At 40.7% G+C, this 14,148-nt stretch overlaps 1 protein-coding gene across 1 annotated transcript in view; it reads left to right on the plus strand.

Annotated features, from left to right (window-relative positions):
- Positions 1-14,148, plus strand: part of necab1 (N-terminal EF-hand calcium binding protein 1) — a 41,669-nt gene that overhangs the window by 25,390 nt on the left and 2,131 nt on the right. The window contains exons 7-10 of the mRNA XM_061741834.1: positions 315-436; positions 1,395-1,471; positions 2,577-2,624; positions 10,793-10,905. Of these exons, the coding sequence (XP_061597818.1) occupies positions 315-436; positions 1,395-1,471; positions 2,577-2,624; positions 10,793-10,905 (360 nt within the window). The remainder of the gene's footprint in view (positions 1-314; positions 437-1,394; positions 1,472-2,576; positions 2,625-10,792; positions 10,906-14,148) is intronic.

Genomic DNA, 14,148 nt, shown 5'->3' on the forward strand with positions numbered 1-14,148 from the left:
TCAGCATTGCAAAATATATTCTCAGCTTGTGCAACCCTGCATGAAACTGTGTGCTTCTGTCACCTGGGTGCCATCTTAGACTGTTAAAGCCGAACAACCTTAATGGAAACTCGACAGCAGCACCTCAACTACACAGTAACCCTTTCTTCTGAAAATGGCCATTGATCTCATCCCCATCAAAGAGCATGACAGTCCATAAATGACATTAAAGGGAAATAGAGGAATGTATTGGTCATTCAGTGTGTGTGTGTCAGTCTAATGCTATACCAAAATATTATGATGTTAGAGTAATGATGAGCATGTTCTGACTCCAGACAGGGCCCACTGAAGCCGGAGGTTTTGTCCATACAGCTGCCAAGTCGCCGCTCTAATCGGAGACTTCAGAGGAACAGCAGCCTCTCTCCCAACAGTCCTCTCCTCAGCCTCGTCAATTCAGGTAGCTTAACGGGATTGTCTGTCTGGAGGCGACTTTAAAGTTGTGCTGTATTATGCATGGTGCTGTGATGCTCTAAGCAGATGAAAAGCTGCAGGGCAGAGTCGGCGTGTGCCTGCAGGATGTGCATGTGTGTGTGTGTGTGTGTGTGTGTGTGTGTGTGTGTGTGTGTGTGTGTGTGTGTGTGTGTGTGTGTGTGTGTGTGTTTAGGATTCTTTTGAACTGCAATTGAAATGGGATGTCAGATTTTCACTGGTTGATATTTAGTAAATTATGAATGATTACGTTTGCTTTAAGTTATTTAAATGTGCCTGTGTGTAGATTGTTATTTGCCCAAATTGAACACAGCTTTGACCTGGCTGGGGTGTAGCCCTGTAATCAGCAGATCCCCATGACACCGCAAAGGATAAACGGGGGTACAAAATGGATGGATGGATGGATTATCTTCAATATTTGATGCATGAAAGGGTTAACATACTAAATGTCTTTGAAGTTTATCTAATTTTGTCAGGTCAAATGTGTTGCATAATGAGTGCGTTATATTAAAAAAACATGTATCCTAAACAACAATCAGACGGCTTACAAAGTTAAAAAAAAAAAAGTTTCTCTATTGAAATTCCTATTGATTGCACACCTTCGGTTCTTCGTTACACTTTCCACCTGCTGTGTGCTGCCAGAGGTCCTGTAAAACAACTGCGAAGCTCTTTCATGCTGATTACAAGGCTCAGTGCTTCTCTATTGATTGACACGGATTTGTGGCGCACAGCATGAAAGGGAACCTTGAAAAGTGCCCCGGCACACCGACGCTGTTTGTTACAGCCTCCGGCTCAAGGGATCGATGGTGGAAAACGTTTAAAAAAAACAATCTATTCATGTAGTAGTTTTCATCTGTCCACCTTCGTTGTTTATTCTCTCTATCTGAATTCATCCTCCCCTGCGCTTCTTTTCCGTTCTCTGCCAGGCGTTTATGATGAAGACAGCCAGTGGATAATCCAGGTCAACAGGCTGCAGAAGCTTATCGACCGTCTCGAACAAAAGGTTACTTCTCCTCAAACTTTTCATTCTTCTATTACTTCCTACAGTTTCTGTCTCTCTCGTTTCCTCTACTGCTAATACCTTTCTGTCTTCCTCACCATCCCAGCCATCTGCTCTTCACATTAGTCTCTGAAATGTATCTCACATTATGGTGGATTGACAACAATATCAACAAATCATCTCATCCGAACAACACCTATCCACATCATAACACATGCACATAAGCACACACAGGGAATAACAGCTGCACTGTGGTGCATGCAAACGCTGAAAGAAGTAGTGTTTGTATGCAATCTGAGATGGCAGCAACACATCTCAGAAAGTTGGAGGAGTCTGGAGGAAGGTGGTGCAGCATCATCCTGTCCATGTGACCAAAGTTGTCTCGATCTCTTTTTACTTTTCATCATTGATGGTGCTTTTCCAGGTGTGTAAGATGCCGACACCATAGGCACTAATGAAACCTCGGACCATCAGATCACGATACTGAGGACAACCTGGATGGTTCCTCTCCCCTGCAGTCCACCGGACACAGTTTCCATGGTTTCCACAAAGAAATTCACATTTTTATTCTTCCTGATCACAGAACAGTTTTTGATTTACATTAACACCGAAGTCCTGACCTTCGACCTTGTCCCTTATGCACAGAGATTCTTCCTGATTCTCTGAATCACTTGATGACATCATACATGTAGAAGTCTGCGATTTTAAGTTGATGAAGCTTTTCCTGAAATTGCTTACCGTTTTGTTAAAGCACTTTGTCACAGATCTCTGAATCTCTGTCCGTCTTTAAATCTGTGAAAATCTCTGCCTTTCTGAAATTCTCCTTTATACCCATTCATGTAACTGACCTGTCGCCAATTATCCTAATTAAAACTAAGGTAAAAACTTGATGGTAACATACGGAGCATGAACCTACATGACAGTTTATAAGAACAGCAATTATGCATAGTGCTGTTTTAGTTCAGCCTTTATTAATTACACATCTGTGGTGTCTTAGTGGCGTGTGAAGGCAGCTCTACGATTAATTCACTCAAAAACGACTGATGAACATGAGGAACACACTATGTGTAGTGTGATAACTCAGTGTGTATTTTTCTGGTTTTTGCAGGGGATCCGCCTGGAGGCTGTTGAAGAGGAGGTTTTGGGGACCAAATCGGTCAGTATATTGACTTTTACCTACTTCTGGCTTGTTCTGCTCTTGTTGCAGTGACCACACTATGTGTGTCTTTGTGTTCTCGGGTGGTGGTGTAGTACAGACAAAGAGGCCACACCGACAGTAGGCAGCCTGTGATTGTCATAGCAACGGTTGAGTCCCTCTTCCTTCTTTCTTTATTCTTAAGCTTTCAGTTTACGGTTCAGTTATTATTGTACATTACTATGTCTATATTACACTGTCTGCCTTATTTGTATTGCCTCCGTGAATCGAAGCGAAATACATTGTTGAATCATAAATGAGTATAAATAAAGCAGGACAAATGTTTCTTTCAGCTGCACGTGTGCGTAAATCTGCTGACAAAGTGTGCCCTAACCACGTCTCCAGCTTTAATAGTTAATGTGTTATTTATGATTCACGATTTAAAATCACAAAATAAAATAAATACATTTCTGATTCTCACATTCTCTAAAACCTCCACATGTTCGTGGTTGCTTTTAAAGTTATTTCAGTTTGCTTTTTAAATGCAAGAGTTCAAATCAGGCTCATAGATACAGTTCTACCATAATAAAATGTAAAACCCCAAATCAAAAGAAGTTTTATGTTTTACTTTGACTATTATTTCTTTACCGACATTTTGAACCTAACTGCATTAACTTAATTTCATTTATTGATGGGCATCAACTTTTGCCTTCCAGGCTTGATTCCGTGAAGTGTTTCAGTTGTTCTTCTGTCCTATTCCTCTTGCAAACATACCTTAAAGCATGCAACAGTCTGGGGTTTGTTGTTTTTGGTTACAAACTTCTCCACATCTTCCATAATTGGGACAGGTCAGGACATCAGGCTAGCCGTTTCAGTGCTCATCATAACACAAGCTAAGCTGTTACCACACACGTTAAAGATGAATGAAGTCGCAGACAAAAAGGGTCTCTTTGGTCCCGTGGATGGGAAATTTTGTTTAAAAAAATGGATGGATGGAAGCGTGCTCTGTTTTCTAATGTGTTTCCATGTTATGAAATGTACTTGAAACAGTTGAAAGTATTTTGTTATATTTAAGTGTTACTTACAGAAGGTCCTTGACTATAGGCTACCTGTCTCATTCCATGTGCATACTGCATATATTTAATTTACTGCACTTTATAGCAAATTGCACTGATTTGTTCTTGGTGAAGCACCACCTTGATAAAAATAAACTTTCATAAATTGAACATATGTTTTCACTAGTTAATCATATGTTTTCACTAGTTAATCATTCACTCGTATACAAAAATCAATTTGAAACAAACAAAAAAAGGAAATTGTTCTCAGGTCTAAAATTGATATGCGATCAAATTGCGATTAATTGCGATTAATTAATTACAAAGCCTGTAATTAATTTGATTAATTTTTTTAATCGAGTCCCAGCCCTAATATATATATATATATATATATATATATATATATATATATATATATATATATATATTGATTTGGAACACCTGAGGCCTGTGTTCCATCCCCTTTTTGACTCCGCCCATCAAATAGAATTGACATCACCAAGCCTTTTGACATCACGGAACCTGATGACATCACGGAACCTGATGACATCACTAAACCTACTAGATAAAAGAATGCGTAGTTGATCATTCTCTCACAAGCCTTTTGGACTTCCAACAACACACCTCACGGTTTTAGGACTCCAAAAGTCATACCCAACTACATTTGAACAATATTTTTAAAAGCTCTTACTGACAAAGAAACAACCAGAACAATGAGCGGTATCGTAGGAAAACGTCTGTGGAGCGATGTGGTGGCGTCTACTCCCGTTATTACTCCTCAAAGAACGGAGATCAAGCTGGAAAAGCCCAGAGCCCCTGCTACCCGTGCAAAGGTGGACTCTGGAAATGAAAATAGAAAGAGGACAGACTACCAACCCTCTGCTCAGAAGCAGGGGAACACCGGTGAAGATTTACCCGTCTATGGACCACTAACTGAGCTAGATACGTTTAAGGAGAGGCTGGCGAAAAAGGATTTCTTTCTCGATCGGGAAAAACACTTAAAAGAATCAGCAGAGAAGGATTCACTTGTTTATTTGAAAAAAACTGAAGAAGCTGAAACTCGTTTGGAGGCTGAACGCCAGCTCACGCTGGTCTACAAAGAAGAACTCAATCAGTGCGAAGGCATTATTGACGATCTACTTCAGTCCTTCAAAACGCTGGAAGAAGAGGACGGTGAAATTAAGTCCAAACACACAGAGTCCCATAAGTCAGTTCTGGACCAAATAGAGAACTTAAAAAAGCAACTGGAAGAAGAGACCAGCTCTAATCTTGATCTGATCTCTAAACTGGATGCACAGAAAATGCTAAAACAAAGTGTAGAGTTAAAGTTTACAGAGCTTCTTCTGTCTTCTGCAACACAAAACGTCTCAGAAATAATAAGTGTCAAATGTCAAACTGAGGATTCTGCTTTTGAAAATGTCTCAGAAGAAAAGGAGATCTCAAATCTCCCAGCAGAAGTCCACAGTGAAGTCCCTACATCAGAGGACTTTATTCCAGACAGGAACCATGTATTTGCAGAAACAGAAACTTCAGAAGCACAGGGGGTCTCTGGACAAGAGGTGGGAGTGTCAGGACCAGAAGAGATCTTGGAGCTCAAACAGACCACTGAAACACAATTGGTTTACAAACAAGATGAAATTTCTGAACAAAAAGCAAAGAAACGTCGACGCAGAAAGAAGAGAAAGGCCAATCAGGTCACTGAACACCTCCCTCAACCAGAAGATGGTGCACTAACAGAAGAGTCGGCTACAAAAGTGGGAGTTTCAGAACCAGAGGGGGTCTCTGAGCTGGTGGGGGCCAATGAAAAGGAATTGGTCTCCAAACCAGAAGATATTTCTCAACTAGAAACAGAGAAAGCGTCACCAACAGAGCCTGGACCCGAAAACAACAATATGTTGGAACTCAGTGAAAAAAGTGACCAGTCTGAGGTCGGTGCTGCAAAAGTGGGACCAGAAGTGTTGTCCAAACCGGTACCAACCACTGAAACCGCATCGGTCTCTGAACAGGATGGGGTTTCTGAACAAAAAGCAAAGAAACAGAGACGCAGAAAGAAGAGAAAGGCCAATCAGGTCACTGAACAGCTCCCTCAACCAGAAGATGGTGCACCAACAGAAGAGTCGGCTACAAAAGTGGGAGTTTCAGAACCAGAGGGGGTCTCTGAGCTGGTGGGGGCCAATGAAAAGGAATTGGTCTCCAAACCAGAAGATATTTCTCAACTAGAAACAGAGAAAGCGTCACCATCAGAGCCTGGACCCGAAAACAACAATATGTTGGAAGAACTCAGTGAATTTAGTGAAAAAAGTGACCAGTCTGAGGTCGGTGCTGCAAAAGTGGGACCAGAAGTGTTGTCCAAACCGGTACCAACCACTGAAACCGCATTGGTCTCTGAACAGGATGGGGTTTCTGAACAAAAAGCAAAGAAACAGAGAATGAAGAACGAGTCAGTATATAAACTATTTCAAGTCATTGAAGAAAAAAAAAGTGACCAGTCTGAGGTCGGTGCTGCAAAAGTGGGAGACCCTGAACCAGAAGTGTTGTCCAAACCGGTACCAACCACTGAAACCGCATTGGTCTCTGAACAGGATGGGGTTTCTGAACAAAAAGCAAAGAAACAGAGACGCAGAAAGAAGAGAAAGGCCAATCAGGTCACTGAACAGCTCCCTCAACCAGAAGATGGTTCACCAACAGAAGAGTCGGCTACAAAAGTGGGAGTTTCAGAACCAGAGGGGGTCTCTGAGCTGGTGGGGGCCAATGAAAAGGAATTGGTCTCCAAACCAGAAGATATTTCTCAACTAGAAACAGAGAAAGCGTCACCAACAGAGGCTGGACCCGAAAACAACAATATGTTGGAAGAACTCAGTGAAAAAAGTGACCAGTCGGTCGGTGCTGCAAAAGTGGGACCAACCACTGAAACCGCATCGGTCTCTGAACAGGATGGGGTTTCTGAACAAAAAGCAAAGAAACAGAGAATGAAGAACGATTCAGTATATAAACTATTTGAAGTCATTGAAGAACTCCCTGAACTGCAGGATGCTGTTATAAAAGAGGACTCCGGTTCAGATCCAAACTCCAAAATGGTATATAATCCTTCTTTGTGGAGACGATTCAAGAAATTCCTCACCCCGGCATGTCTGCGCCAGTACAAGCACAAGAAGACAGTCCAAGATCTAGACTGAGTGCAAGAACAAACGGGCTGTCACGAAGTAAACAACAATAACAAGATGAAGAGCATCACAGAGGTTTATATTCAGGTTCAGTAAAAGTTACACATTTTGGGTTTTTCTCCGGGTGCTCCGGTTTCCCATTATTAACTTCATTCCATACTAAATAATCAATGAATAAAGGAATTAAAATCTACATGTTTTTGTACAGCTGTGTCTCTGTAAACAACTGTTGTTTTATACTGTACTTATTCCACATGTCACTGTTAAATGTACAATGGAAAAGAGTTTTTAGTAAAAACTTATGCTACCCCTGAAATATTGATTTAAAATGGATGAATTGAGGTATAAGAATGCTGAGATGCAGTGGCAGTGAGGTGATTAGTATCTTACCTGAATGCATTAAGTGACGGGAGCATTATTTGATTGGACTATTAAATTATGCTACCCCTAAAAATATTGATTTAAAATGGATAATATGGGATGTTGAGTATTTGATCCTTCAAAATACACGACCCATGACATTAATTGCATTACATTTTGTGAACATTATACAATAAAGAGGAAAAAAAAACAATTATATGGCTTTATTTGATATTCATTCAGTCATTCTCGTTTATTTAACCAGGCAGTTCATTAATAACACATTCTTATTTACAAAAACGGCCTGGCAAGAGACAAGGACCACTTGGGGGGAAAGGAAGTGGTTTAGGGGGTAAAACACAGTAAAATTGTAGCTCTACAAAGGTAGAAAACCATTAGGGAGCTTTTTCTGATAGGGTAGCAAAACTCGACAGATAGACGCTATCGGTTTATGCCGTGGTAGCATTTTTCGACGGAGCAGCAGAAATCGACAGATCACCGGCTCGGTCTGCGCTTTGCGCCCAGAGCGACCGCTTCACCACCGGGATCGGCGGCGCGCGAGAAGGCACCTGCCGCGGTGTTTGCGCCGCGCCTGTGCCCGAATTGAACATTTAGACCAGGGGCCTGTACTACGAAGCGGGATTTGAGGTTAGCGAGGTAACTTCAGGTTTAACCCTGGGTTTTCAGGACTACGACGGTGGTTCACTTCTTAGCGGGGCACATCGCCATGGTAACTTATGCTGAACCGCTAACCTGCTCCGGAGCAGGTTATGTTCGAGATACAGATCGCCGGGTGTAAAAGCACCGCCCACTGACCAATCAGCTCTCTTGGAAAATGACATGCCCTTTCGAAGAGAATCTAGTGGAGCTTGGTGCGCGGATCGTGAGAGGATCCCTCCGAAGAGAACGCGTATTCAGGGACCACCAAAACCCCTTTGCTTTCCCTGATGAGTACCTATGAACGATCCAAAAAAAAAGGAAAAAAAGAAAAAAGAGGTGGAGGAGAAAATAAAAAATAAATCAATCAATGAATAAATAAAACAAATCATCACCCAAAATCCGATGTACAGTCAATCCAAAACTAATACCAATTAAATAAATAAATCAAGAAGAAATGAAAAAGAAGATGCATTTGTAAGGGGATAGCAAAAAAGGGATTTTCAATTTCGTCCCTCGAACATTCTGAGAAGTCACTTTAAAATACTAAATACCCCCCTCCTGAAAAAATAAAAAATTAAATAAAATAAATAAAAAAACCCAATTCTTTGGTACAGCATCAGCACAAGTTATCGGTCAACAACAATAGTTATAGAACCAATATATACAGACTGTCTCAGAAAATTAGAATATTGTGATTTTCTGTAATGCAAACACAAAAACAAAAAAAATGTCATACATTCTGGATTCATTACAAATCAACTGAAATATTGCAAGCCTTTTATTATTTTAATATTGCTGATCATGGTTTACAGTTTAAGATTAAGATTCCCAGAATATTCAAATATATGTTTATATCCCTATGAATTTACGCATTTATACAGTCAGCGATCTTTTGCCAGCTGTCTTTCCTGCATTTTGCAGCTGCAACTGTGTTGCTTTTTGCCTGTATTATATGCCTATACTCATCATATTTCCGTAAAATTATTCTTTGCTCTTCGCTACTGAAATAAGCGGCTCTGACAGCGGACTTCTCCATGCTTGCGATTGGTCATGCGCTGAAAACACCGCCCCTTTTATGTGCACGCGCTCATATCCAGATTGGAGAAACCTGGGTTGATATACCGAGTTGATAACCGCCGTCGTGTGACCGCTTAGCGTGATTGCAATTGTCCCGCTTAGTGAATCTGGATAAGGAAAAGATATCCTGGATATGTTGAACTTGCTTCGTAGTACAGGCCCCAGATGATTTTTTTCTGTTTTGTTTTGTTTTTTCAGATCTGGGGCTTTTGGAAAAACATTTGGGGCTTGAGCCCAAGTAGCCACCCCCTAGATCCGCCTCTGCTCATGCCTTTGTTTTGTGTGCAGAGAACGGTTTTATGGTGTCTTGTTGAAAAATGCATGGCATTGCCTGGAAAAGATGTTATCATAAAGTCAGCATTTGTTGATCTAAAATGTATGTATTTTTCTGCGTTATTGGTGCCACCGCAGCAGTACAAATTTATTTTTGCTACTGCCAGGGATAAAACCCAAGACCATGACAGAGCCTGGCTTTTAGGCTTCTCATTTATAAACAAAAAGTCAAAATGCTGATGGCCCCTTTGTTTTTGATCAGGAAAACATGGAAACCACGTTTTTTTTCAAAGGTAAACATTTTCCACAGTGTGATAGTCATTTGTCCATCTATGCTCCTGAAAGATTAGGTCCATGCATGGGAACTGTTTTTGTACAAAGCGTTGGGGGAGACATTAATAAGTTTTATGTTTGTTTAACGTTTTATGTAAAGCACTTTGTGTTGCATTTTGTATATGCATGAAAAGCGCTATATAAATAAAGATTGATTTGATTTGATTTGATTTGATTCTCCTGTCACACTAAATTTAAGAATTTTTGCTTTTTGTATTTGCATTTTCCATATCACATTTACATATTTTATTTTAGATTGCATCCTACTTTAGTTACGACTCGATTCACGGCTGCATCATAAGTGCAAATCAAACCCATTAACACAAATATCACGCGTGTGAGTCATTTCTCATTACTAATTTGATGCAGACATCTTTGTGTGTGATTTAATCATGATGTAATCGGCTTAACACCTTAAAACCTTTCATGGTTCCCAACATAAGCCTGATGCAGACTTGGATCTATATATTGATGCCTGAGTGTTTATCATCGCGTGTGCGCGCATGCGTGCATGTGTGTGTTTCTCCAGATTTCGCTTCAGCGAAAGGGTCCTGAGGCTTATTACCAGTCCAAACCACGCACATTGTCAAGGTTCTGTTCTTTGAGAGGACATCCATTGACTTAAATTTACCTCCAGGAGACTCGCCCTCATTAACACACACTGTGTACCTTGTTGCCAGCAGGCAGAATATTCACCTCCTGTTCTCATCATCTGCACTGCCTGTCAACAGTCCCTCATCAGCCACAGGAAATGATTCACACTGGCTCTTGTCACGATTACGCCAAGTTTTTCCTGTTGTTTGTGCCTTTGAACAAGAGGATGCTGTTACACCTTTTTCCTCCTCATGTCGATGAAAGGATTTACATGCATCTTGCATTCTGCAATGCCATTTTCTGGTTTTGGAGCGCAAATTTTACGTTTGCAAAGTAAGTCCTACTGAAATAAATGCAAAAGGTATGAGCTCATCGTATGACAGATCAATAGTTGTTCACCTTGCACTCCTGGGTGAGTCACCGGCTTCTGGGTAACAAACTAAGCAAAGGTAAAATCCTGCCAGAGGATTTGTGAACACTCCAATGAATCCAACAGACTCTCTTCATGCCAAAAGCATTTTCTGACCTTATGAGTGTGTGTGTGTGTGTGTGTGTGTGTGTGTGTGTGTGTGTGTGTGTGTGTGTGTGTGTGTGTGTGTGTGTGTGTGTGTGTGTGTGTGTGTGTGTGTGTGTGTGTGTGTGTGTGTGTGTGTGTGTTGTTTCATCTTCACAGCACATCCTAGTAGTCCAGAGACAGCTCTCGGTGCTGGAGGAGGAACTGGAGGAGTTTCGTTTGGCTCTCAGACAGTACATGGATTGTGCTTGCGCCCAGACTGGATGCCTACAGTCAGTTCACATTCTGTTGGATCACATTCATTATTCTTATTCTTATTCTTATTAATAGTATTAAAAAACAGAACCTTATTCATGATGCATGTGTGGTATGATGTTTGGAAGAATCTTACCATCTAGAAACAAAGGTGTACTTTTAAGGATTCCGTCAATCTACTTATCAGTGAGCACGGGTTCTGTGTTGTAGTGATTAGCTCAAACTGTCTGAAGCATGCATGGCAGGTTCAAATTACTAAATTAAAATTTTTACAAAAATAGAGGGTTAATTTTCAATATATAATAATAATAATAATAATAATAATAATAATAATAATAATAATAATAATAATAATAATAATAATAATAATAATAATAATAATAATAATAATAATAATATTTCCTCCAGCCGCAGGAGTACTTGGTCAAGTTAAAATGAAAGTGTTCCTCCTGACCAAACACAAATTTCACATCATTTCACCTATATTACTTCATAAAACAGAATTTATGTGTTTTGACGTGCCACTGAAATGCACCCTGGGTACAACCGACTATCCCCAATATCAAAGTTTAAAGTCAACTTTATTGTAAATTTCTGCTGTATGTCTTAGTTATAAGTAGACATTAAAAAAAAAGTTTCTCTCCAACTCCCAGTGTGGATCATATTTGCAAAAGGAATATATATTACATTATGAGCACTTTATTATAAATTGCATCATAAACATAAACTTACTTTATAAAACCTAAATACACTATATTAACACACCATTTACATATGGAATGTGATCAATACAGACATGGACACAAGAAAAAATGTGTTTGTTGTCCAAAATACTGGAAGTTGATTTTTGTATGACGTGACTATGAATCAAGCTGAGCATTGGTTTTGCTGCAGTTATGTTGTTGTTTGATTTGAGAAAGGGAAGGGATGGGCGGCGGCGCAGGGTCCATGGTCTTCTGTGACATGGGGGAATGATGGACAAGATGGGTCCAGCTTTCTTACACCCTGTTGCAGGAAACTGTACAGCAGTCTGGAGGAGGACTGAGTGCAGGGGCCCCCGCCCCCACATCCTGAAGCTAGACGCATGGCTGGGGTCACCCACCATGAGCTGGGTGTCCAGAAGGGACAGCTATATTTGATATGCTCTGCAGAGTCCTGTGGTTGTAGTTAGTGCAGCTACTGTACCATTCAGTGATGCAGCTGAACAGGATGTGCTCAATGATGCCAAAAGGTGCACAAAATGTATGGGGTAGTGTTGTGGAAATGTTATGAATTGCACAAAGTAAAGTACTGATCCTTAACAAAACTACAACACCGGTGAGCTCGAGATTACCAAAGTTTATTTTACTGATGCGCATTCAGGAGAGTCGACTGCAGCCCGCAGGCTGGACAGCCGAGTCTGAGGCAATATGTTCTTGACTTCTTTATATAGGAATGGGTCAGACCTGGCAGATCATTGGATGAAACCTGACAGGTCATTCGATGGAAATTGTAGCCCCTGCATGAAAGGGAGGATAACTAACAGTAGTCATTCAATGCAAATTGTGGTCTCCTGCATCTGACACATAGGTGCTAGTTCTCTTAGAGAAAGGCGTACAGTACAAAATAGATAACATCAAAACTTTTCATCTGCATCCACATCCTCCATATCCCCCCCACTATCAGTTCCCCTCTCGTGGCTGACCCCCGTTAGTCTTTGCGTTAAAACAGCTGTTGATCTTTTGTTAGAAAAATACAATGTTTGAATTTTTCCAAGACAGGTAGTAAAAGCGCCACTGGGTTTTGTTTGCATTAGGTGTCTGAGAAAGGTCCTCAGTGAAGAGCAGCTCCCAGAAATGTGGTGCTTCTCACCTTCTCCACAACTGCACCGTTGACAGTCAGTATAAAATAATGGATGTGGACTTAACAGCAGTCAATAACAATCTCCTTGGTCTCGTCATGATTATGGAAGTTGTTATCACTGGGCCAACTGGCAAGATAGCTGACCTTGTTGCAAATGAGCACTAGTGTCAGCACCGTCACCACTGTGATACAGAATGTGAATGATGCTGCAATAGGAATGCAGTCACGGTCAGCAGGGTACGGACATGAGGCCTGTCTGGATTGCCTTGTAGAGGTAACGTGCCACATGCTAGAGAAATTTACTGATCAGGCAGAAGTATGAATTTAAAAAATTTGAGGGAAGTCAAGAGGCCGATGTGTCACTTTGTAGGGAAGCATTAGGGCTTGAACTTTATTCAGGTGGCCAAAGGTAGCCAGCACAGTTCAGCGAGTAACGGTGTGACCTGAGCTGTTTTTGGTTGCTTAAACACACGACGCACCGCTGCATTCTGGACCATCTCTAGAGGTTTAACCATGAATGCTGGAAGACACACTAGGAGAGCAATGCAGTAATAAATGAGACAAGAAATAACCATGGCCAGAACCAAGAATCGTGCAGCTTATTGAAAGAGGTTTGGCATGAATTAAATTTTTTTGAGTTATGTAACACAAAGCACAAAGTTCAAAATATAGATGTTGCATGGTCGGAGAACAACAACTGGTCATAGATCGTGATATCCAGATTTCTCACAACCTTGGGAGAACAGAGGGATGAAGAGGGGATTTGGACGGTATTTTTTCTGGATAACAGGATTTAGCTAAAGTGGTGATCGTTCAACCATGCTGACACATCTGAAAGACAAGCTGAGATCTGTGTAAAGACCATGGAGTCATGGATTGTAGGTGCAAACGAGAGATACAGCTGGATATCATCTGCACGGGAAATAACTCGGCCCAATGATGACATACAGCAAAAAGAAGGGTCCCTAGGACCAAACTGTGGAGTTCTCCTGGGGAGAGGGAATGAGGTGTTTAGGTTTATTTCTACACCACATTTCACGTAAAAGACAACTCAAAGTGCTTTACATAAAAACATTAAAAAGTGCATCAAAAAGTAAACGTTTAAAAGCAGGATAAAAAAATGTTATATAGACCAACATAAGTTTAAAAAAATTAAAAATAAAACAAATAAAATGCAAGATATAAAGGTTACAGTGCAAGTTTTTAAAAGACAGATTCATGCAAATTGTACATCACTTTCATGTACAGTATATCTCCTTTACTGTTTGATATGCTTGAATAGTTTGAATGGGCTTTGGCGCAGGGTTCAGATCAGATCCTGAAAGGTGCTGGTTCAAGTCCTGACCTCCATGTCAGAGAGTCAAACACCAACATTGCCTCATCAGTGTGTGTGTGTTTGTGCAGTATCATAGATCGTA

Source organism: Cololabis saira, chromosome 15 (genome assembly GCF_033807715.1).
Source record: "Cololabis saira isolate AMF1-May2022 chromosome 15, fColSai1.1, whole genome shotgun sequence".
Taxonomy (NCBI): Eukaryota; Metazoa; Chordata; class Actinopteri; order Beloniformes; family Belonidae; genus Cololabis; species Cololabis saira.